Source organism: Hyposmocoma kahamanoa, unplaced genomic scaffold (assembly GCF_003589595.1).
Source record: "Hyposmocoma kahamanoa isolate Upper Pololo Valley unplaced genomic scaffold, ASM358959v1 202, whole genome shotgun sequence".
Classification (NCBI taxonomy): domain Eukaryota; kingdom Metazoa; phylum Arthropoda; class Insecta; order Lepidoptera; family Cosmopterigidae; genus Hyposmocoma; species Hyposmocoma kahamanoa.
In genome coordinates, this window is record NW_020653726.1 from 8,715,440 (window position 1) to 8,742,262 (window position 26,823).

The following is a 26,823-nucleotide window of genomic DNA, read 5'->3' on the forward strand; positions in this document are numbered from 1 at the left end:
GGTTTCCCTAGTGATGGGCTATCAGTGTGTGCGTTATTTTATTAATTTGACCATAGTTTAGATAACTCTACGTTTCATAAAATTTATATGTCACGGTCTCTTTGAACGTGGATCGGGTGTTAAGATGAGTGACTAAGATTAGACAAAATTTACACATAATATTGGTTATTTACAAAACTAGAAAGAGTCAAATAAGCAAGTGAAGTATATTATAACGCAAAAGTGAAAAATGTACCAATAAAAAGGACCTACATTTAATTTTCAAATGTATAATAAAAATGTAATAATATTAAAATTAAACATAAATAAGATTTGTAACTATATTTTGTCAAAGGTAAAACTTACAAAAGAAACACGCGCAAAGTTTCAAATCTGCAAAGAGAAATTTTCATTCATATAACTCTATTCCGGCAGCCAGAATCCACCAGAGCCTCATCCATTTTTCAGCAAATGCGCCACTTGCAGGTGAATTTGGCTCTAATCCAAAGATGTTAGTGGAATGAACCATCAACACCCTACGGGTTTAATTCCCATTACATTATACTAATTCATTTGGGATTGTTCGCTGATGCCTTTGGCTCAGTATTGTGCAACGGAATTTTAACTCTTTTTGCTGTTGTTTTGTTGTGTTTCTACTTTTTATTGCACCAAAAGACGCAAAATACACTGCACTTATTAAATTTGTTTTCGCAATTACTAACAGCCACATACATTATGTAATGCATAACGGAAAATCCATAAAAGTAATTTAAAAATTATTAAACCCTGTACTATCTTAACGTGATATAATATTTATGTGTAGCTTCTACGTAGTAGCAGTAGAGCTTCAGAGTTCAGTTACTGCCACCTTACCAATTTCTGACGTCAAGCAGTAATGTGAGCATTATTGCGTTTCCGTTTTGAACGGTAAGGGTGCTGATAAAATTACAGGCACATAAGACTTTTCAACTTACGTCTCAGGGTGACGGCCGCAGTGGCGGTGGTCCTCAGATCTTTGCGATTTAAAGCTCTAGCGACACAGCAATGGTTATGGGTAGGCATGTCGCTTACCACCACATACGATTTGTTCGAATTAGATTCGAAAAAATTCTAAAGATCCATTAGCAAAATACATATATAAAGATCGCTTGTTCTTTGTTTCATAAAATATATAGTAAATAAATAACAGATAATAACAAACAATATAATAACAGACAACAAATAGAGTTAACAATTCTTTCACACTCCAAACGTCAGTGACTCGACTACGAAATGAAAGACAAACACTATCGGATTGAACAAAGTTACTTTGAAAATTCAATATTGTCGAATTCCATTCTATCGACTGCTGGCATATGATGTTGTAAGTTTGTAAACATGGCACTGGGCGATTACATTTGATTCGGATTAAAGTCAGTAAAGTATATGAAAGTTTAGTACATTTATTTCAATCATTATTTAGCAGCAGTAGAGCTCCTTGTGAACGAGTTCGTCTTGGGAAGTACTGCCACCTTACCTATTTCTGCCGCCAATGGTAAGGGTGCTGGTGAAGTTACAGACACATGGGACTTGTCTCAGGATAATGGGCGCAATGGCAGTGCCAGTCAGAGCATTAAATCGCAAAGATCTGATATTTGCGATTTAAAGGTCTCAATGGCACTGCAACTCTCATTGACAGGCGTGTCTCTTACCACTAGATGCACGACTTGTTGAATAATTACAAAAATTAGTAAATATTAAGTAGGTATATCCGTTAAAACAATTCAGTGCAAAAAAGGTAATTATTTATTTCAATATAAGTAATAAAAAATCTTATTGCCACATGACGAGATTTAAATGCTTACACAAGTAGATAATTGGTTAGAAAGACGTCATACATGATGGATACAACAAATGCAAGGTGACAAATAATATGTAGATTATAGAAAGACAAAAAGAAAGAACTTTAGCATACAAATCCAACGCCTGTTGAGAAATATATACAATAACATACAGACCAAATTACATCTTCAGGTGAAGTGTACCGCCCCGTAACCTGTCTTATTATCTAAAAATAATATATCAGTCAATGTTCTCTTCAAACGACTTTTGTACGTAATGTATGGTATTGTGTGTTAACCGTATGTAAAAGACTTAAAATAGATTCGGTATGTGTTAAATTTGCATATTGAACCAACCTTGTGTGTTAAAGTTAATATGCGACATTCTGAGAATTTCAAAACAGTAAAAACAGATGTATAATAAATACATATGACGTACATGTGAAAACAAATTCATGATACAGACAGACAGACAGTAGAACATAATAAGTCCTTGTGAAAGAGTTCGTCCAGGGTAGTACTGCCACCTTACCTATTTCTGCCGCCAAGCAGTAATGTCACCATTACTGTGTTCCTGTTTTGAAGGGTAACCATTCTTACCATCAGGCGCACGACTTGTTCATCCCATCACTTGATATTATATAAAAAAATATATATTTTAAAAACGTTTACAACCCTAGCAATGGTCGAAATCACAAAACTCTACGTGTACCAGTAAGTACAAGAACTTTGATTAGTCTGCGAAATTATTATTTTGATTATATACAGGTAAGGTAAAAAAGACTTCGCATTCTACAACCTATCAAAAGTATTTAATCAATTATTAACTAATTATGTAACTTAAACATTTATAAAATGAGACACACGGTACACGTTAAAAAAGGAAACTGTTTTTTAATCTCTAAGTTCTCAATTCGACTGAATTGTTTTTGTATATGTTACGCGATTACGCCGATATTTGTGTTGGAAAGCGGGTACTTTAGTAGAGGTTGAATTAAAATATTCCACTGCTAATGGTGACAAGTCAGGGGACGAATCCTGTCTATTGGATTTCAGTCACTTTCCGCTAACCGATTTAATTTTAATCTAAAATCCCTTGTATTTGTTTTTTCAAATATACCAATATTTCAGGCTACTTGCAGATTCCATGATCAATCAGCAGTGACTCGAAGACCTACGAAATGTGGCTTTGTTTGAAAAAACAAATGCATACGATTTTAAGCTCCGCTTAAATAGTTTCATAACAATGAGAAGGTTACTTTTGATTCTTTGCATTGAAAGAGAAAGAAAATTTAGAATTAAAAAGAATATTAGAAGAAAATTTAGTTTAAGCACTTGGAAAATATTATATATATTCCAAATACAAAGCTCATAAATATCAACAGAGGTATTGGTATATTTTGGAGAAGTATAACATTCGAGCATGAGCTGCAGCAATATTGGAGTGCTCGAGTGACTGCCATCCATAAATGCACGAGGTGTTACGTGTAAACTCAGTATGAACGGCACACGCTAGCGTGCCATATCGAACGACATGTTCCCACTTTCCGATACATTTATGTAGAAAAAAGTAGTAAGCCTGCCCAGCCTACGTACTTCAACTCTAGTACTTTTATATTTCTCACCAAAAACGGCTTACCATGCTTAGAGCTCTAGGTACTTAAAGGGTAATAAAAGTTTAGATTGTTTAAAAGTAATCAAAAAAGATCTGCGAACTGATGGTTTGTACAAATAAAAAAATCTAGGATTTAAGAGAGTTAAGTGACTGCGTTTTGCGGTCAACAATGTGTCTACTTATGACTCAGTTTAGCCTGACACATTTAACTTAAAAAATAAGGAAATCTAAGGAACTAAAAGGAAAGAATAAAAAAAGAAAGGGAAAAATAAAATAAGGAACTGGTATCATCACAGGACATCTGATGAACTAAATTGATTTTTTTTTGAATTTTTTGTTATCGCTATACTTTTCTTTAGGTACTCCTACTCACATTGTTCATTTTCTTTTTTATATTAATATCGAACTCCAATATTGAACAATTATGTTACTGTGTTTTTGTTTATTAAAAAAGCATCTTGGTATAACCTGCTGCATATTTCAGAATAACAAAACAAAAGAATATTTGGGAACAATCTCAACGAAGTGTGTTTTCTGAAATGAAAATTGATCTTCTGCTTTTTCTGTCGAAAGAAGCGTAGCTTTAAAGTTAGATGCACTTGCAAAAGCACTCTGTTGATGTTTTTAAATCTTTTACCAGCATAGTGCCGGTAAGAAGTGGTTGTTAATCTCGAGCAGATTAAGAAGTTCCAGGTAGCGGAGTGAGTTGGGGTGCAGTAGACCGACAAAACTTGCGGAATAAAATCATGCGGTCCCGAGATCCTCAACGAATTAGTTTATAATTGATAAAGCCAACTTTACACAACAACTTTTAGGAACAGTTTTAATATCTTCCTCAAATGCTTCGAGGGATGTAGAGACAACAATTTTATTACTTTGCAACTGAACACAAGAACGAAATGATATCAAAATAAGGTGAACAATGAAAGATATTCATTAGAATTGGTTATACAAATTTGATCGCACGAATTCATATCTGAAAATACTTTCACACACAAAATATCAATTATCAAAATAATTTCAAACTCGTAATAATAAACATTTTATTGTTTCAAAATGAACACAGTTCACGGTAATGTACGTTTTTGGTATTGTTTATTATTGAAGTAAATATATATTTCAGGAACGTCCATTTTCTACCGCGAAATGTAAGGTGTGAATTCACACGGATGTGTTGTGTATAGAAATCCTAAACGCTATTCCACGTTTTCGCTGTTCCGTGTTTGAGCAATTCCGTCTGAAATACGAGGTCATTGTTGGTGGCACCGACGGCGTTGGAGACTGAGGGGGGAAATCGGGTGGGGGGACACCAATACGGAGGGAAGGGAGCAGCAAACCCATTACTGCAGTAGGCGAGAAAGAAATAGGACGCTTCTGTCGAGTTCTGTTTAAGTAATTGTGTTTCATCCACTCCCCCTATTTCAAACTGAATAAGTGTTATTGATGAAATTTTGCACTACAGGATATAATGTCACATCTGATATTACGCGGTTGACCCCAAGTACAATCGCTTTTGTGGTGAACTGAAAGGGGCCAAGGCTCCCTTTGTGTTGTCCCTCGTTATTAGATCTTTTGGTTTGCCATAAACATAGAGTGTGGAGTAACTTTGTTTTCCTGCCTTTTATTTGCTGAATGCCACGTGTAAGACAACACAGTTGCCAGGCGTCGTAATCACAAACAGTATTGAGGTAGAAACTAAAGTGCACTCGCTTCCTATTATCTGGAGAAATTTCTGCTAAATTTTCTCGACCCTTTTGCACGTCTTATAAAAGTAGGATTGGCCATTCAATTTCTGCGCATCATTACCTGCGCCTTCTAGCTGGCTTGGCCTATTCAATATGCAATAATTTAATGGTGCTGTGACGTTCGTTCCAAAAATGGATTTTGTGAAAACATAATTTGCACTCGATGAGAGCGTTTAAGTATTTTATTAGTCATCTTTTATACTAATTATGGAACTAAAGTTACAAAATGAGTGAGTTACGGTGACTAAGGGACCACCACTAAAACTTTTATCGCAAGAACTCACGGGGCAGAGTGAACATTAAGTAATAATCGAAACAAAAACTTTAAAAAGAAAATTACAATTTATTCCCGAGTACGGGCGACATAAGCCTCATTAAGAGTCTTTACAGGACGATTTTGGTGTCTATTCTCACAGTGGAGCTACAGGGATTAAATAACACACGCTACAACGGGGACAAACAATGGAACGTACAAGACAACAATGCATTCTCTTGTTGCTGTCTACAGTGATTATTAATGGATCGTCGCAAACTTATAAGTGAAATTAAGTTTGCTGCGAAATCTTACAAATCTGCACATAACATCGAAATTAAATGGTTTATTAGTTTCCGAAAACGAACAGCTATCAGTTTTTACGACGTCGTTAAAAAATTTCGTTAAAGATTTTAAACACATCTACGACGCTATTACACCACTTGTTATCAAACACGACAAAGAAAATATTGCTGGTTTCTAACTTAATATCTAAATAATGTTTGGTTTGCTTTGGTATTCGATTACAGTGTTATAAGGAAAATTTCTAACCCTTTTCTGGAATTTTCTTTAACAATAATATTCAATAATAAAAAAATAATTCACCGTACACAGACAATGTAGGACACATCGTTTTTAAATAATTAACCTTTCCAATATATATCATTTAATAGAATGGTTGACTGACCGATAAAAGATACGCTATTTGGCAAACTTATCATTTATATGAAAATGTTTAACTAACCGAAAGAAAATGAGTAACATTTTGGCAAGTGAATAAATCTGTTTTTATCGAATTATTTATTACCTTATCGATTTAGCGAATCATTAAATTATTGTTGCATTTCCCATTATTGACTCACAACAAACATAATTGCCTACAAATTCCACAAAATTGTACACTTTGATAACTTTTGGTCTTTCCCAAATTAACGCTTATGAGAAAAAAGTGGAACAAGAGGGAATGAAGTGGAATTTTTATTTTCCTTCCACTTCAATAACGGCGCGGACCGGAACGTAGCGTTTAGTTTCTATATTCGTTGATATAGAAAGAAATCTTCCGATGATGTCAACCGAGCCAAGCAAAAAAAGATTAACTTTATTCTTTAGATATGAACACGATTCACTTTATTTGTTATATCTTTTTGCATCTACGTTATTGTTAACATTATACAAATATACACAGCGTGTACGCATTATACACTGATTAATTAATAAATAAACTTGAAAGAATGACGTAGACGTCAACTTGTTAGTATATATGTAAATTTACTGATAAACATAATACTTGAATTAGAATAATTACAAATTAGTGTAGAGAAAATCATTCGTCTATTCATTTAAATTACGATGAATATTTAATTTAACGTTTAATTATTACCATTTCAAATAAATTCATTTTCCCTTTGCGTCTCTTGAAAAGCAAAACTTTTAAACCTTCGCCAGACTTTTTGCTCTTACATTAAATAGTTAATATAAACGAAATTTTCGTCAATAATTCTCTTTCCAATGACTCAGACGAATAAATACGAAGTGCTCAATTAATTTCGTTATGAAACGTTCTGTTTACGTAATTCAAAATTTATAACTCGTACATACTTAAAATCAAAGAGAAATAAAAATTTTGTATATTTAAAACAGTATTTCCTATCATGCTGCATAGGTATATGTATAGGTATTTACTTTTTTAACAAGGTTATAAAAATTAAAGTTTGAATGTAAACTTTACTGATTGTTCTAAATAAATAAATAATTAATCTTGATGAACTCTAGTCGCCCTAGTTTTTACGAATACTTAAACTGTTTGTTTATACAAACATGCATTAGCATCTGCACTTTCTAAAAGTACTACGTCAAAATTAGCCCGGAGAGTTGAACGGACTTAAAAATGGTCTGGTGCTGTCAGTCAGAGTTTACGACATCTTTTTTATAGCAGCAGCTATCGGTCCTTATACGACGATAAATTTTGTACTATAAACAAGGTATAACTACCTACAGTTGCATAATAAAAACAGTAAAGAGTAGCAGAAAAGTAATAATTTCACGTTAAAGTTTAAAAAAAATTGTGAGACAATACAAACAAAACTTTTTTGTAAAGAAATCGAATACCAATTCGTATCATATCTTCGAAATTTCACGTATCATAATTAACTTAGATTAACTATCGAACTTATTGCATTTTAGGAATCTTATAATATGCTTTTTTATCTTCCCACAAATGCGATAAGTACAATAATAATTATTAAAAAAAAAGTAAATTTACGGTAAAATTTAGCAACGCAGCAAATCGTAAGTATAAATCGAGTTCTTAGATTTTCGTGATTGTCGACGTATCGGGCCCCCGACAGGTCCCATGGGACCATTGACCATAGGTGCTGCATAGGTGCTGTAAAAACACCGAAACATTGGTTTGTTTGAAAAAAACAAAGATACCCGATTTAGATCTAAAAGTTTCATTTCCTACGCATAACAATAAAATTATAATACTGCGAAAAGATTTTTGCAAAAGGTTTACAAAATAAAATAGTGAAGGAATATTTTCCCAAATATACTTAGTTTCGTAATGGAAAGCCGGTTTTCCCAAAGTAATTCAAAGCAGAAGTTGACAGCGCTCACTTGTGAAACGTGAGAGATTTTGGTTCCATCGCATCGCACGTACGATTCGAGCTGTACCCAAGTCAAGTCTAGTTTAGTTCTGAGATCGGATTTGCTCGCTTCATCCGATCCGGCCATCGGAATCCAATGGACCACAACAATTTGGTTTGAATAGCACTGTGATCTCTCCGTCAAATGCACATCCAAGTAAATGCTAGTAATATAGCACTATTTTATTTTATATTACTAAGTAGTCATAGTAACTGTAATGTGAAAGTGAAGTGAAGGTGAAAGAAAAACTGGTACGTTACTACGTGAACCAGTTCATAAATAAACTTCCAGATTTGTAGAAGGCAATAGTCTGTGAAAGTAACAAACGGGGCGTCTTCGCATTGCGTATTTTGTATGGTTTATATAAATGCGGATTTTCCTCGATCGTTAAGCAGGTAAGGTTTCGTTTTATCTCATATTTCGTTCAGAACCTTACGAACTACTGGCTTTATCAATGAAGCGTATCCTCGCAGGTGTCGAGCAAAAAGGTTCGACTTTCTTCGATTCCGAACTTACGGTACCTACTATTCACAACTTTGTTCAACGTCGTTTCCATCGATTTTAGATTAGGGAACTCCGAGCCTTTGATAACATTACATAATAAATTTTCTTACTTTTACCGAGGTTCCCTTTAACTTCATGTGAAAATCGACAAGTAATAACAACACAACCAATGTGAAAGCGCAAAAGATTTAAATTCTTATCTCCTACAGAAATTCATTCTAGTGCAAATTTATAACTTGAGCAGATTTTCAGTTTTTATTTTAATGATTCTACGACGAGACGAACAAGTCATGGTCCTGGTGATAAGCGACACTCCTGTCCATAACAGTTGCAGTGCCACACAGGGCTTTAAATCACAACGATCTGAGGAGTAGTGCCACTACGCCTGTCACCCAGAGACGTAAATTGACAAGTCCCATGTACCTGTAATTTCACCAGCACCCTTACCCTCCAAAACCGTAACGCAGTAATACTTACATTACTGCTTGGCAGTAGAAATAGGTAAGTAGTTTCTAAACTACACTATTTTAAGCGGAAGTCTCTCTCAATGACAGCTTTTAAAAAATGCATGGGGGGTGTCTGTTTTTATGAGCATAAATTACTGAAGAGTTGCAATAAAAATTATTCCGCGTCATGATTCATGAACAATGAAACAACGTTAACAATAAATTAAATAAAGTACAGCGTTCTCACAATGTGTGTTTTCATGCCAACTATCTCCTGTGTACGCGGCGTAAATCAAGAAGCCGCTGCTTGACAACCATTCTCGGTAACTCGCCTTTTCCCGCACAAACGCGCAGCGCGTTCATCTGTCGTCTTAACTCGTGAGATTACCACCAACTCTCATTCACTACTCACTCCTCACCCCTATCACGTACAAAATTGTAAGCAACGGAGCTGAAGCAAATGTGGGACAACATGGATGCTATATTGCGCTACATTACTACTACACTACATACAGTAAATCCTCACATTTCAATATGTTTAAAAATAAATTCCTAATGAGAAAGTCTACATTTTAGTTCGATAATAAAATAATTTTAAGTTTATTTTGTGGTAAAAATTCCGGGAACTTTTAAAAACTTTTCATTATACAATGGTGTTAACAATTTTTTATTCGCATTTTCCACTCTCGGTTCCATTATCAACGTAAACAAACTTGGCTGCTTTTGTAACATGGCTCATTGAGTTTTTGCATTGTTTAAAAAATAAATAATATAGTTTATTTATTTATTAATATGGTTCTCAATACACCCATTAATGGCAGTGTTTCTTGGAGCATTTCCGGTCCTATGTGATTGCTCTCGTAGCATTAGGTGGCTGAATAATAACATACTTATGTGAGAGAACGATTATCTTGGGCATTGAGGTATACTTACAGCTCTTGCCGTTAATACTTTGTTCATTAGATGCTGCTTTGATAATTCACGTGACCATTAATACTACGTATTTCATTGTTTATATGACAGACACTAAAAATAAGAAGCTGGTATAGATATTATTAATAAAATTAAGTGTATGTCACTGTGAGTGTATGACTCGCTAAACGATGAGCATTTCTGAAATTTAGTAACCATTTGTCACATCGATAATATACGATGTAATAAATAGGCCACAAGGCCGAATAGAAGCCAAAATTACTAAACAATAAGTACAAAAACGGAATAACAAAACTTTTCTAGCAACACATGTGGAGGCCAATTCCGCCGCCACATAAAGATGAAAATATGACATGAAAGTCGATAAATTTGGTCAATAGCCATTATACGGCGATGTCGGGGTGCGAAAATATGAAAGTGTGGGGGGACTTCACGGCTCTTTGATTTAGGGTCTGCGTGTCACACAATAAACAAAATGGAAGAGGCCGACTCGCGCCGGTTGCCTTTCTACTTTGTTCGTATTTTGTACATAATTTATTCTTAAGAGCTCTTTTCAAGCTTATAAATTCGTCGACATGATTAATATACTTTTTAATGTAAACCTGTCACGGCCGTCACCAAGGTCGCTCTAATTACTTACAGCTAGTATTAAACGAATAGATCAGTCAGTCGTGTCTCCAAATAGTCTAACGCATAGCAGTAAAATCTATATAAAGCCCTTATCACATGCAAATTATATTCTTTGTCCGTTCACGAATTACGTCAGTTCTAATTTTAATAACATTTACGGCACAATGGTCACTATGTGTAACAGATACTACAATATTCCATGGCCCATATTTGGATGCAGAGTATTCCAATTTTATCAATATCGAGTATCTTGGGTATAATTTCTTTTAGTAGAAAATATACTAAGCAAATCTATGCAATTTTTTATTTAATTTTTTATACGTAATTTTTTATTTCTGCCAAAAATTAAAAAAACGATACAGTGAAATTATAAAACTCATCATGATTCTAAAAAATAAATGGATATTTCTCCCTATGGTAACAAATGAGAAAAATTGTTAAAAAAGCTGATAAATAGAATTTCAAACAAGACTCTTCTAGTAACAATATATCTTGAATCTCCGGGAGGGACACTAGAACTCGGCGTGGCACAGCTGGCAGCCATCCGAGCCGACACACAACTACAGCACCTAACGAAATAGAAAATACCATTATTCTTCCCGCAAGACAAGGAGGCGTTCGACCAACGTTATTTATAACCAGGTTTGTTTATCACAGGACACGATGCAGTCGATATGTTGACCAATACGAAGACAAATCTTAAACTGTTTGCAAGTGGCTCGATGCTTTGTCTGGAATCTCTTGGATAAAGAGTTATAGGGCAATATTTTAAAAATAGGAAGGAAAATACTACTTTACTACCTTTGTATTTTACTCCGAAACTGCAAAATTATCTAAGGATAATAATTAGTATAACATCTAAGTCAATATTAGCTATACCAATCTGTGCTCCAATTATCCTGAAACATTGTCTTATTTTGAGGTTACATAAAATGTAAACAAAAAGAATATCTCAAGTAGTATAATCGGTATAAAAACCAAAAATAAATGTGAACACATCCATTGTCATTAGCGAAAACAAATATTATTCTCCCAAACAACGGAATTAGTCCGCAAGGCAACAATTCACTGGTCAGAATAACCATTATTCTGTCATTATCGTTAGGCCCGACATGTGAACTCGGGCAAAAATCGCACACACATAATCTCACAAACGTTTTGCGATCGAGTTTTTATAGTGTCTCTGGCAGTTTTTTATGGGGTACTAGAAATTTAATACTAATGGGAAGCGTTTTTACACATTACAGTGTAACTGTGTAGATTATCGACGTCGATCAATTTTGAACAAAGGAAAGTAAATGAATGTAGCATTTCTTCTTGCATTCACTCGCTCTTCGAACATTAAACATTTAAGATACATCTAGCAGTCCAGATATAGTTGAAGTTTCTCGTATTCACATATGGATCAAATAAAAGTTTAACTTTCACACAAACTCAACTTATGGATTCGGTAATGTAAAAATCGAAAAGTAAGATTTTGTTAAATTGTAGATTTTTTTACTATAGAAAACTTCCTTGTAATGTGATCATATCGTTCACTTCGCACTTCGCTTGTTTATTATTTATTTATTTTCGTATTTGCTCGAAAGTACTTAATACCGATTTCTCTTACATCAGCTTTATTGTGGGTAATAAATATTTATGAAGACAATGTTTCTGATATTATCCCCAGGGCGGGGACTCAAATGTGTTGTTGATAAACAAATTTATAAGTAACTACAAAACTTTGATGGCAGGCAGACAGTTCTCAAACTATATAAGGGAGAAACAGTTCAGTAAAATACGTTATTACTCTTGCCATCAGAATGCTTTGAATTAAGCTACATCTAATTCATTATAAAGAAAACAGGACTGAAAAAATTCCAGAGTTACTCAGAGAAAACCTCGATGTGAACACAGCTGCTTGCTTCATTTTAGTTCAAATTTAATTTGTTGAAAAATTCAAAATGTTACTGATACCATATACATATTAAAAAGATAATTTGCGGGAACCAATTTACTCCAAGCCCAAACGCAAATTGAGTAAGAATTTGTAAGTGATATATTTCATGACCAGACGCTCGTTTCTCTGGTCCATAGCAATCTTGGGGCATTCAAATTGATGGCAAGGGTACGTTTCACCATTAGAGGGGACTTATTAATTCCCCTTTCGACAGGCCGACCGAGGAGGCAATAAATTCACCTCAACCAAAGGGATGACCAATTTCAGAACATTTACGAGCCACAAATTACGCGACCGCTGAAATATACTGGGCTATGGACGAAGAACGAAGGGCAAGCGAGAGAAAAAGCCCAAATGTTAATTTAATGTTAAGAGCTAGAGAAAATCGTCGGAGTCCTCGAGATGAGAAAAATATTAGACGCTATCCGCAAAGGTCCGGTGCTAATTTTATGCAGGGTAAATGAGCCGAGAGCGGTTCAGCTGACGATCGAATCGATATTCATTTCACTAAGCGTATCGTTAATTTCTTGCGGAAAATGACACCACGCACATTATTAACTAATAACGTAGTCTGTAACTTAATAAATTTATAAAAATTAGAATTATTTCCACACAGCGAGAGCTTCTATTTACGCTTGTGCAATTTAATTTGTTAAAACGCCCAAAATGTTTTGTTTGCATTCATTTTTGCAAACAACACACAATAGGAATGGACAGCCGACATTACAGTAGATTGTAAACAGCAAATTTATTTATCCGACACCTTTATATTTTACTACCATCTGAATTGCGGCGTTTTATCATGGCCCATGCCAAATATTTTCGCCGTTCTCCGTATCAAAGCTCGTGTAAGTGATGATATGAAAAAGAGAAAACAAAACATTCGGCAAGTTTGTGCTTTTAATGGCAGTTTTATTTGTTCGGCTCGATATATCTGAGTCAGTTCGGCAACGTAGTGAGCTAACTGTTTTATCACTTTATTGCATGAGATCGCATAAACTTACGAGGGCAATAAAATGTTACTATAGGGAAAATAGTTTGGACAGTTTGTTGCGAGGCGTAATCTAGAAATCAGTACGATATATCTTACTGTTGTTGTATATAATTTCTTCTCATATTTTAGGAACAAAATGAAACAGATAGGCATTAAGTCCGCTAAAATTTCGCAGCACAAACAAAAGTTTTTTGTCTACCCTTTTCTCGCTTTCTTAAAGTATAAAGTTATTACCCAAAGGCAAAAAAAAATTAAGTTAAGTGTATATTTCTGTCCAAAGTACTAGAGAACGATTATAATTATATCGTAGGGTCAAAATTTTTCAGGGGAACATATTTTAGATTTTAACGACTGTTTTAGAATATTTTCGTCTTATTTTTAAATTCAATTTTGGTTTTAATTAAGTTAAAATTTTAAATTTGTGTTTAATATATGGTTAAATATTTTTAAAACAGTCGTGAAAAACTAAAACATGCTCCCCTGAATTGTTTTTCGAAACGGAGTTTTCGCCATTTCTACAAAACGCCGACGATATAAGTAATTATTATTACTATAATATATATAAATAAAAATACATTATTTATCCACAAAACACATTAACCAAATATAAGCGAACAATTACTAAAACAATAAACAGTAATGAAGACAAAAACGATGAAAACTCAGCATTGCTGATTGTCAGTATTCACCTACAACTATTCGCTTGCTGCATCAGACATATTATTACAGTCACTAGGACTCATTAAAAAAAAATAGTTCTGCTTCGTCTCACTACTACACAGTGAAATGTTCACCTCTGTTGTTAGCACAGCATGAAACATCAAAGTGACAAGTGATTTGATAATATGAACGTGTCCTTATAGTATCGAGGCAATACTTGTAACACAAAAATAAAAGCTCCTAACTACGACGCGCCTCATCATGATACTTAATTGCTCTATCTTGCTCTCACTCATTTACTTTTTAGGACGGGCGGCCATTTCCACGTCACAAATGATTCTGCGGGTCGGCCCGCAGTATCTCTGTCATGGCTGCCCGCGTTCGAAAATTGAATTTAATTAGCTCCCGCACAAAACGGACCGCGCCAGTCGCTTTGCGTGTTACATTTCCACTTTGTTTATATTAATTTTCTACTGTCTGTGGTTGCCAGTATCCGAAGTTTTAAATCTCGATTGCTACATTATTCTTGCTTCTATAATAAGAACTACTAAGGCCAAATATCAGGCTGAATACTGAAATTTGATTCAATGCAAAAACTTGTACATAGTAACACATATTAGTGGTTTAGTTGGCATAGCGTACGTACCTGGTACGGTTTGCTGGAAGACGTTGGTTCGAATCCAGCCGGATCGAACGAATTTTTTCTAAGTGTTTGAATTAATAATTATAACAATCTAGTGAAGTAATTTCACAATAAATAAATATTTATTTACGTCAATAAATTTTATTTATTTATCATAATAATAATTGAATATCATGGTGGTGAAACATCTTGACATTCAATAAACATAAAAAATTATTAATAATACTTTTAAACAAATCAAAAAACATTCAAATATTTACATTATTATATCCATTATTAAAGCAATGGAAAAAAATTTTACAGAATTAATGTCGCTGTGGGAGGATTACTCATTTCGCTAATTGGAGCATCCTGTTAACGCCATATTCTTCGTTAACTAAAGTGTTTTCCTAGTAAATGAGGAAGTAGTAAGTTGTACATATTTATTTGTAACAGCAACGTGTATATTTATACTTCATTTAACAAAAAAATGTTAGTATTGAAATCGTCTTGCCACAAAGCTCAGCGGCCTTAAAATTCTACAAAAACCAATTACTAATCGCCCCAGCACGTTCGAGAAACTTCCTTTCTGGTCACCTGATCAAACTTTCTGACCACGACTTCGGAACAATCAAGACGTTCAAAGGATGCCAATTGGATTAAGTAGTAGTAACTTTAGCCTAAGAACTTAGACAGATTGCACTACCTTGCCAGATGCTTTACGGATTTAGTGCGGCTTACTATTTCTGCGAAAAACACTGAAACTTTATTTTTTTCCATGGCGTTTTAATCTTTTTCTTTCTAATATTGGTACTAACAGAATAAGGCGTTGTGCTACCTACTATTACATACAAACTATTTACGACGCAATATCCATCTTCCTCGAAACGATATCTTCGTTGAAAGCAAAGGCCCTTCTATCAAAAATCCGTAGAAAACGATCTCTCGTAACTTTTCGGTACTTGACTTCATTGTAATAAAAATATACTAGACCCTACTCCAAATACAAATAGTGCATAGTAAAATCATATATCTTACCTTAGAATAGGGTTCTTCCTGACGAGTGCTTTTCAGAAAGTCGTAGAATATGCAAAGGGGCAGGACCATTATGCCTGGCTCTTTACATAATGTGGCGGCGACGGCAAAAAGTAGAGTCCCCGCTAGAGTCAACCACTGTAGCAGTTCACTAGTGTCTTCACTGGCACTATCACTGTATTGACACTTTAGTCTCAAATTGTCTGATTTCATCTCACAAGCATCCAACATTTTCATCGGTCCAACTTTTCCAGCTTTCAGAAGCCTCCGAAAGTTCATCATAATTTGCTGCACGAGGCCATGACAGCTTAACCGAAACGGCTGTTCGCGTATTATATTCGGTCGATGTAGAAAGGAATTCTTTGAGATATGTCGACATGTACGTCTTTGACTTTGCTCTCTCAGGCGAATATGTTCGCTGTAAATAAGGAAACTAAGGAGGAAAAAGTTGCAAGCGGCGAGATCGGCTCGACCAACCACCCCAGCTACGGCTTCCGTATGTATGGGATGCGAAGCGAAGGTCAATCCAGCGACAATGGTGCCGACTCGAACACAGTATTGCGGTAAAATCCTTCTCGCTGTTGTGACCACCAAGGCCGTTGCGAGGCAATGGAATAGAATATTTAGAAAATGATAGCTCCATGGCTTGAAGCCGCTGAAAGCATAGTTGAGCCGATATGTAGCGACACATAATGGTCTATAGGAGCCGTGTGAACCGTGGTCTGCGAGCGGTGTTCCCCAGAAATCGTTTTCGAATAAAGCCTCTATCGGTGTATGCCCGATGACGTCCGGGTTGGAGAGGATCGCCCGCCTGCAAAATAAAATTTCACAGTTAAACTCCATTCCATTTTTGGTGAAAAACTATTTTTTCAGTAAATCGATAACGGGCTGCACCAGTACTTTTTGGGAACGGAAACAACAAACGTATTACATATAAGCATATTTTTATTTAAACTTCCAGTAAAGAAGTTGTGAACTATATTAAAATAAAAAGGAGGATCGAGTATGTTTACGACCAGTCCACTTCAGATTTGCAAAAGAAATGGCATTGGATTGGCGGTCCTACCTAAAGTACGAGCTCGAACTGAACAGCCGGCTATTTGATCAACACTTGTGGTGTCATTGTCTACTACCAATCAAAGTCCACTTAGACGATCGATTTAAAAGCATATCGCTTCTTCGTAACGAGTCAGTAATAACTATCACTTAGTTACACAAAGTACGAAATAAAAAGGTTTATTTATATAACTACACAAGTAAACGTAGCAGCTTAATGGTGAAAAAAGATTGCTATTGTTTTTACCAGGGGAATTGCACAACTAAGTCTTTATAGATAATGTGCCTTTCTTAAAATTTATTAATTATACTTTAAACCTTACAATTAATAATACTAAACAATGTAAAAAATCTATATAGAGTGTTTAAATTAGGTTTTGGTTTGTCCAAATACCACTTGCATAAACGGTAATAGTAAACACGCAAATGAAACCTGCATGTTGGAGAAAGGTCAAATAATTCTTCGAAAGCTTTCTTTGAGAGTGTTAAAGATGAGAAAGAAGTAAAGTGGTAATGATAATGTTTAATATGAAAGCGAATATAAGAGATTAGATTTTGAACTTGAAGCTTTGTCGTTCTGCATACATTACTAAAGGTAGTCTGAGTCCAGGTTACTGCGACCTTTTTAACTTATAATCTAATTTATGGACAATTGCATCTTGTAATATGAACTTTGAAGAAGATTTTGCGCTCCCTATTATTTGCATACAAAAACTGATGATACCTATCTAACCAATTGTATCCAAATTGGAAAAAAAATCAAAAAACGCTTATTACGAGCCTTTATAATTATACCAATTGTCAATAAAGAGAGTTGCTTACAAAGTTTGCTGTTTTAATTCAGACTAATTTGTTTGTGAAATTCAACCACGTTTTCAGTTCTACGATATAGTTACTATCCTAACCTAATTATAACAGAAGTAGCAGTTTATAACGGAGGTAGCAGTAGAGCTGTTTGTGAATGAGTTCGTCCAGGGGAATTAAGCCACCTTACCTATTTCTGCCGCTAAGCAATAACGTGACCATTTCTGAGTTTCGATTTTATAAAGTGAAATTACAAACACATGGGACCCAGATCTTTGCGTTTTAAAGCTCTGAATGGCACTGCAACTGTTATGGCCCACAACTTGATCGTCCTGTCGCTTGGTAACATAAAAAACTACTAAATGTAACTAAGTGACCGTATATTTGTTATGTAATTTACATTAAGTGATCTTCCATCTACTTTAACTTTTCGGACATTTTCCGCTATTTCGATGCAAACCTTCTTTTTTTATAATATCAACTGACGGGACGAACAACTTATGCGCCTGATTACTTAGAACTTTATATTGCAAAGATCTGAGGGGCATTGCCACTACGGCCATCACACAGAAATCTAAATAAATAGGCACTAGAAGTGTAAACAACACTAATTTCTTCGAAAACGAGTGTCGCCATTTGTCCGCCACCCGCGCTCCCACTACTACATATACACAAATATCCAAACGTAATCAAACGCACATTCTTCATGTCAGTGCACAAAATTCTTCTTCTTGTAATTCTTCTTCTTCTACTTCTTGTTGTAGGGTTAAAGACATCTTCATTAAAATATAATGAACAAATCTAATATAGCTCGTGGGGAAACCAGTTCTTTTTACCTGTTGTGGATATCCAGTTGTCTTTAACAATGAACTGTTTAAGGCAACTCAAAACAAAAAATATTTACGTATATTTCCTTCTCATTCTATTAAACATATGTATGAAAAGTAAATGATGTAATTCACTTCAACTTTGACACTTATTTAGATTTATCAGCTTTCTAGAACGTTTTATAGTTTAAAGAAATAGATACTTAATTTGTTGCATGCACAAAACACTTATGTCGATAATTTATCAAAATAAAAAATATGTAGTTATATCATTAGCTCACAATTGCAATATTCACAAAAATTACGATATCGGAGATGATGTATTTATTACATTGCTCCGTGCGATTTGTACATAATAGATATTAAAGCAGCAATGGTATCTTCATATTGACGACAACACGAGTGAACTGATTTATATAATGATTTTTTTTTAATAAAAACAGCATTAGTACTTTAAAATAAATGTACCGGTAAAATGTAATTCACTTATTAGTATTATTACAGGTTGTGGAAGAGTTTCCGCAATTAAAAATGCTGCAAAACACTATTTTTACACACTGCTTTACTTCCGAAGATTCTAACAATACTGAAGACAGCAAGTGCCATAAGTGTCACCTGCGCGACGACCGCAAGTATGCACCTCCTGACCCTGAGACATAATTTTTATTTGCCAGTTATTTAACATCCTTCAAAACCGAAACGCATTAATACTCATATGTACATTGTTCACATTACTGTATGGCGGCTGAAACAGGTAAGGTGGCAGTACTTCCCTGGGCGAACTCTTTCACAAGGAGCTCTTCTGCTCAAAATCTAACCACCTTTGTTTGTCATAACGTAACTTGCATCCAAGTAGACCCAGTGACTTTTTTGACCCACCATGAAATATCGTTTAATGTTATACGTATACAGGGTGTAATCGTTAAGTGTGCCCAGGCGATTATTCCGTAAATATAACAGATATCAAAAAGCTTTAAACTGATATCGAAGTACGTTACCTAATGAGTAATTTGACATCAATATTTTTTTTTTAATAAAACTAACATATCCAAAATTTTAACGTTAAACACTCCCATATATTTAGTATGTATTAATATAATAAGACATTCGTAGGGAGGCTTTAGTTGACCTACTTTAAGAGGTAACAATAAGTTTACAGATAATAAAACTGCTATGAATAAAGTAATAAAACTTTCAATTGAATAAAATATAATGGCATAGTCAATTATTTGGTCAAATGTGAGTTGTCTATACACGAGTAAATGAATAAAATTTATCAAAATTTTCATCATTCCATTGTATGTGACGAAATAAATAGGGATAGCAGAAAATGTTTTTCATACAAAATGAATAAAATTGACATTTTTTTATGCTGAGACTCAGTTTGTTATGAGAAGATTTTATTGTATTAGAAGAAAAGAATCGGGACAGCAGAAGTTGGTCAAATTTAATAAAATGTTGTTCATTTTGTATAAAAAAACTTTTTCATTACATTTGAATGTCATTGAATTTGTTTGAATTACTATTCAATTATTTTTGTGAAATTACTCCACTAGTTTGCTATAATTATTACATTTGAATGTCATGTTAAATGTATGAGAGCGCTTAGTGTTAAAATTTTTAATATTTGTAGTTTTTTTTTAAGTTATTTACGTCGATTTACTCATTAGGTAACATACTTTTTATATCAGTTTAAAGCTTTTTAATATTTGTGGAATAATCGCCTGGGCACACTTAACGATTACACCTTGTATATTATATTTCTTATAATCATATTTCATTGTTAACCACGACTGCCGCAGAAAATCGTACAAGGTACCGCACATTTTTACCGCAAAAAAGTATCTCGATAACCTTGCTCGCTTTACGCACATTTTTCATTAGACTTGATTAAAAAACTTTCTTCGAGTAATTTTGTTAAATTTTTGCTGTTGAATGAAATAATTAGAAGGTTAGATTTTTTACACGTTTTTTCTTTGTGCCCTTCGAGCCCTTTGTAATTCAATTCACAGCGAAAAAAATATCAAACGTTACATCTAGGTTATCTGAAGCGCTATAAACGCTAGTCATAATTAAAATCAGTTTAAATACAGGCTTCGGAGATCGGGGCAAATTAGCTTGGGAATTTTATTTACAGCGACGATTTCTTCGAAATCATTACACGGTTCGTTAGTCGTCCGTTTTTCAAGCATCCTACTAAATAAAAAGCCTCGTCGACTCTTTTATTATTTTACCCATTAAATGTAACTCTCTATAAGCGAAAATCGTTACGGTAAAATCCTTTCCCAGTGAGTAAAAACATCCATTCTTTATCGGTGCATCAAAATTTATTACATCCAATATGACAAAGAACAAATCCAAACACGCGTCGGGAACTGCTTAATTTGAATAAAATATTACCGCCTTACCTGGGCGCTGGAGGATGAGCAAAGGCGGGCGCGTCCGGACTCGGATCTCATTCAATGTTTTCCCGAACGATTGGCTCGTTGCCCTACGGCCCGGCTCCCTCAATACCGTCTAAATAATGGACACGTTTAAACGTACCAATCGTTCCTCTGGGATTGATTTTCTGAGCCTTATATTTGACGGTTTTCGGACGATGTGTGAGCTGCGAAGTCGTTCAAACGACTGGCATGCCGGAATCGTCTGTGTATGCCCATTGGCGTGTGAAGCTACAATTCAAACCTCTCACATCGCACTCAATTTTGTCTAGAAATTGATTGTGCTCCTTCAGCTACGTTTAGCTATCTGGAGAGTGAAAATGGTATAAAGAATAATGGTCTACAAGCTCTGCTAGAATTTATCACTGGAATTTATGCAAACAGCCAAATTTCAATTACAGACGCTTTGTACTTTATTACTTTTTGTTTACAGTTCTAAATTACTGTTTTAAATGTAAATCCTAATAAAGTTCGTTTTAAAACCCTTGTCATGTGAATAGCTCATTATTTTTCCTTGTTTTAATTCTTAACACTTCAGCGTATTATAAACTCTAAATTTCTATTGTACCTGAATAGGGTTTAAATCCTATAACTCTCAGCAACTTTATACTAATCAATCACACATATGCTCCGATGTTAATATTCTTGCATTATTCGAAAATCCCTTCTCTCAATATTCCAGGCCGAGAGGCACGTAACTAACCTCATCCTTTTATCTATTGATGCCTCATACATTTCATCCCTTCATTTTAGATTTGCAGTAGAAAGCCGGAGAAATATGCGATTGAATAATATATTTGTATGGGACCAAAACCCCACTCACTATGCGAAGAAGGAAAAATCATCTTACCCATTGTATTGCAAATTGTGAATAAGACGCCTTTTCCTTCACTTATTTACATAAAAAGTTTTCAAAGTATTTTGTTCGTAAATGACTTTCGTTTTGTACTTCCTTGTTTCAAATCTAACAAAAGAGTTTTTTGTTCAATTCTGGAGTAGGTACTGCGTTGGTGTACTGAGTTATTTAATTTCTCCGAATTAAAACTTTCAGGGCTTTTTCGTTTTTGAATAAAGCAGCAAAAGTGCACCGTGGTCTAAATATGGAAATGCCTGAACATAAGACTCTTTTCTCTCAAATAAAAAACTCTTTGTTTATAATTATGATTCTGTAAATGCATTAAACACGCAATATTTATGCTTATGGATTACAATGAAAAGAAATGTAATGGAAAAGAAACTATCCAAAAAATACATCGTTTTAAAACGTTTGTAACAGCAAACAATAAAATGAAATGCTGTAAAACTTGGTGGATAGAAGTTATATGGCCATTTTCGGTTTATGACGCAAACGCTTTTGTAGTCAGTTATATTCTTGCTGCATAACGTTCCACGTACATGTCACATATTTGCGTAATATCGAATGTGGAAACGTGCGTTACGTAATTGTGAATAAAGCTACGTATTCATACAATACATATATTCTAAAAGGAGATGATTATTCACATTTAAAATGTACACTTCTACTTATTGGATCTAATCTTAGTATTAAAATATTTAATTCAATTTCAAATTTATTTATATATCGGAATTTCGCAATACATTGTTCGTATGAGCGTCGATGATTGGAGATAAGAGAGTGTCTTCTGAGATCGATGATACTTTGTCCAAGTTGTTGTACATAATATTTATACTTTTGAAATATCTTTAACTTTCCGAAACCGACAGCAACATACAACATAACAACATTACATAAAAACATCACGAAATTTAAAAGCATTGTACTCTGTTTTAGTTTATTTATCAATAACAATGATACCCAGCTATTATTTTAGTCAGTTTGTGTGTTAGTATAAACATATTGCTAAAGCACCGATAAATTAAATTAAAACATGAATAGCAGATGCTGAAGCTTTTGTACCTTTCGTGACATACTTTTGGTCGTACTGATCAAACTCTGTATTTCTCTTCTCGCCCTGTACAAACAGACAATGTATATTGCCTGCCTTATTTGTACAGGGAAGAAAAAAAACACAAGCAAAGAATTTGCAAATTCTTTTCTTGTGTTTTTTTATAATATCAAGTGACGGGACGAACAAGTCGTAAGCTACACGCTTGTCCATAACAGTTGCAGTGCCACTCAGCTCTTTAAATCGCAAAAATCTGAGGCGCACCGCCACTGCGCTCGTCACCCTGAGACATAAGTTGACAAGTCCCATGTGCCTGTAATTTCACCAACACCCTTACCCGTCAAAACCGGAACACAGTAATGCTGACATTACTGCTTGGCGGCAGAAATAGATAAGCTGACAGTACTTCCCTCGAACTCTTTCACAAGGAGCTCTACTGCTACTAAACTGTACTATAGTACAAGATATTTGTTTCAACAAACACTTCAAAGTACACTTGCTTGGTTTTGCTACAATCATTCCACATTTAAACAGTCTGCTATGGATATAAAGTTTTATGTATGTTTTCTTGTCAATAAAAATCGGTGGATCTTTAATTAGCAATGAGGTGCACGAAAGGAGCTTCCCCGCTTGACGTACCTTAAAGCCCAGTTAAACGACGCGAAAGTTTATGCGCGGCCACCGCGCGGCGACCGCCCTGTTACCATGCTTTCATGTACATTAATGGCGAATCTAAATTATATTTAGTAGGCGACAATACTTAAATTCCTCTCAATAATAACTGAGATAGACTAAATTCAAGCCAGAGACGCCCGCGCGCTCGGGACGCTCATTTAAGTTAAAACGTAAAAGCTAAATAAATAGAGCGTATTTTGCCGTGACAGTTAGATGCATTCTTTTAAAATTCGTGTCAAACAAATGCGCCCTACAGTATGTTTCCTGTACATCTGACGCACTCTGGGCAACAATAAGCGAGTATCTTACGTCGATTGGTAAGTCCTTTCATGACGGTGGCAAGCATTATAGTGTATACCATCTATACGATAATAATAAGAAAGGCTAATATAAGATTCTTCAAAATGAAACCTTTTATGACAGTCAACTGTAACCAAGGGACCTATAATGAGCCTGAACCGTTGCCTGGTTTGAAAAATATTTTTTTTATATATATATATAATAACGCACACTCAACATACGCAATATGCGTGGTACTAATTTGGCATCGGGTCAGACCGAAGGAATTTTTCTTTGTATTATTAATAATTGTTACTAGTGGAGTGTTTACACAAAAAATTTATGAATATCATTGTAGTAAAACATCACGATATTCAATCAAATCAATAATACAGTAAAATTGGGGGCCCCTCAGTTCTTTGCATTTAAAGTTCTGAATGGCATTGCATCTTGACTGACTGACTGTGATGTGACTTGACTGATCGTGACTTTTTCGTCCCGGCTCTTAGTATCATAATAAAAAAAATAAAAAAAAACACCCGAGTAACGTCCAATATGACTAGAGAACGAATTATATTTTCCCACATAAAAGAAATGCTAAAGAGCATGAATGTCTATCTCGTTCTCTAATAAGCTATCCTGTGAAATCCCCAGCGCCGAGGTCGTTAATAATATTGACCCGCATTAGATTCACAACTTAAGATAAAACTACTCGCAGAATCGAAACTTAGATTGAGATAAAGTTGGGATAGGAACTCTTTGCAGGGAAAGTTGGGGGCAGCTGCGGCGAAGCGTCACGTAAGCCCTCAATTACGAAACACTGGAGTGGTTCGCAGTCGGCCGCCGTCCAGAAAGTTCATCGATTTGGTACTGATTTGTCTATGAACTTGCTTGTAGTTTCTAATGTTTAGGGAATGGGAAATTGTTCCAATAAAAACTAATTCTTTATTGTATTCTTAGTTGCAAATATTTACGATTTTAGAATATTTTTTGGTTCATAAAGTTGAAATTATGAAAAACAAAATTAATAATAATAATGTCTCAAACAAGGGAATTCCCTTTACTATGAGAACCAGAGCAACGGAATTCAATCTGGGGCACTTCCCAGAACACCCAGACCAGAACCAATTTCGAAAAGTTCATTCCCTAATTTGGTTCTGGTGGAATCGAACCCGGGACCTCCACATGCAGCGTCCACAATATAAGCCGTTCGACCACCGAGATCGTCGAGATTAAATTATTTTTATAAAGAGCATTAGTCAACAAAAAATAATTGTATAATATATTTGTTACATTTTAATATGAACTACTACTTGATGGAAAAAAAGTTTGATCAAACACTATACAATTTTAATCCGTCTCCACACCGTCATATTCAGAAGAGTGAACAATTCATCTCTTTCGCGCATTCAATGTGTTGGCACATCTCCATAAAACCACAGAGGACTTACGAACTTGGCTATATTTTTATGATAACCATCTACATGAACGATATATTTGTAGCATATGTAGTACATCATTGTTCTACGGCATGAACTTTTGGTATATTTTAAAATACTTCTAGCCCCTAACGCACATTTTTTTCATTATTTTTAAGGTATGTGCAATACAGGATGTACGTCAACAGTACATCAAGCTACACACTTTTGATTAAATATCGCCTTCTAGTGCAACAGAACAAGACCCATCGATGTGTAGCTTCATGTGCTGCGGTCTGTACATTATAAATACATTACAATCTGGCCAAATACAAGAGTAATAAGTGATTTGCATTTCATTTAATCAAATGAATCTCAACTAAACAAATAAAACTCACTGACAATTTTCTTACAATTTTCAGGCGAAAACACTTCTATCATGTGATTTTATGATTTTTTCATCGTCATTGGGACTACTTAATTTAATCAGTAGTGCAAATAATTTTGCCCGTTTCACAACATTTGTGTACAATAGCATAGGGTACATAAATTTTATTTGTTCCGTAATTAAACTTCATATGTACGAATCCAATCGCATGAAACGAGAATAATTTATGTTTGTAACAATTTGAACCATGACCTAACCTACCTATGACACTCTATAGTTTCACCGCCTGCAGGAAAATTGCTTATTCTATACCGTCAAACGTGTTCTCGGAATATGAAGATTTATTATTATATTACCATATCCACATGTAATAAAGCAATAAACGCCGTCAAAACTGATTATGTACGTGTTATAACATATTTATATATGTTTTTTTTTATGAGACCAATTGACGGGATGAACAAGTCGTGCGCCTGGTGTTAAGCGACACGCCTATCCATAGCAGTGCCACTCAAAGCTTTATGTCGCAAAGATCTGAGAGACACTGCCACTGCGCTTGTTACCCGGAGACACGTTGATGTCTCATGTGCCTGTAATTTCACCAGCATCCTTACTCTTAAAAACCGGAACGCAGTAATGCTCACGTTACTGCTTGGCGGCAGAAATAGGTAGCGGCAGTACTACTCTGGACGAACTATTTCAAAAGTAACTCTACTAGCTGCTACAGTATATTTACAGAACATATAACATTGCTACAAAATTCTATATAAATTCTAACCGTTGGCTCGTTTAGTCATTTCTGGAACATCAAACCATCCATCTTAACGGTTAGAATTTCCGTTGGCTCGGCTCCATAGCGTAGTCAACAGCTGATCTTAGTACCAAGCTGACTATATTCATTGACAATATTTAGACTTAGAACAGTAGAATGGTGATCGATCAAGTATAGACTAGGAAGCAGTGGTAAAAGGTTCAGTGTAGTACAATTTTCATTAGCTTGTTTAATGTGAAGTCAGACCCAAAATTGACGTTTAGACGTATTTTGACCACACGGGAAATCATTTTTTTTCGGCATTGAAAAATACGATTCAACTTGTTTAATTCAATTGATAATGAAAACAGAAGATACCAGTTCTATAGGGCCCGAAATACGATAGACTTAACTTCGCTAGACAAAAAAATATACCGCAAAATTTTACTTTTT

General features: G+C 34.7%; 1 protein-coding gene across 1 annotated transcript in view; it reads right to left on the minus strand.

Moving 5' to 3' along the window:
* The window catches only part of LOC113226979 (transmembrane and TPR repeat-containing protein CG4341), a 167,227-nt gene that overhangs the window by 108,909 nt on the left and 31,495 nt on the right, over positions 1–26,823 (minus strand). Inside the window, exon 3 of the mRNA XM_026459827.1 lies at positions 15,828–16,635. Coding sequence (XP_026315612.1) covers positions 15,828–16,635 — 808 coding nt within the window. The remainder of the gene's footprint in view (positions 1–15,827; positions 16,636–26,823) is intronic.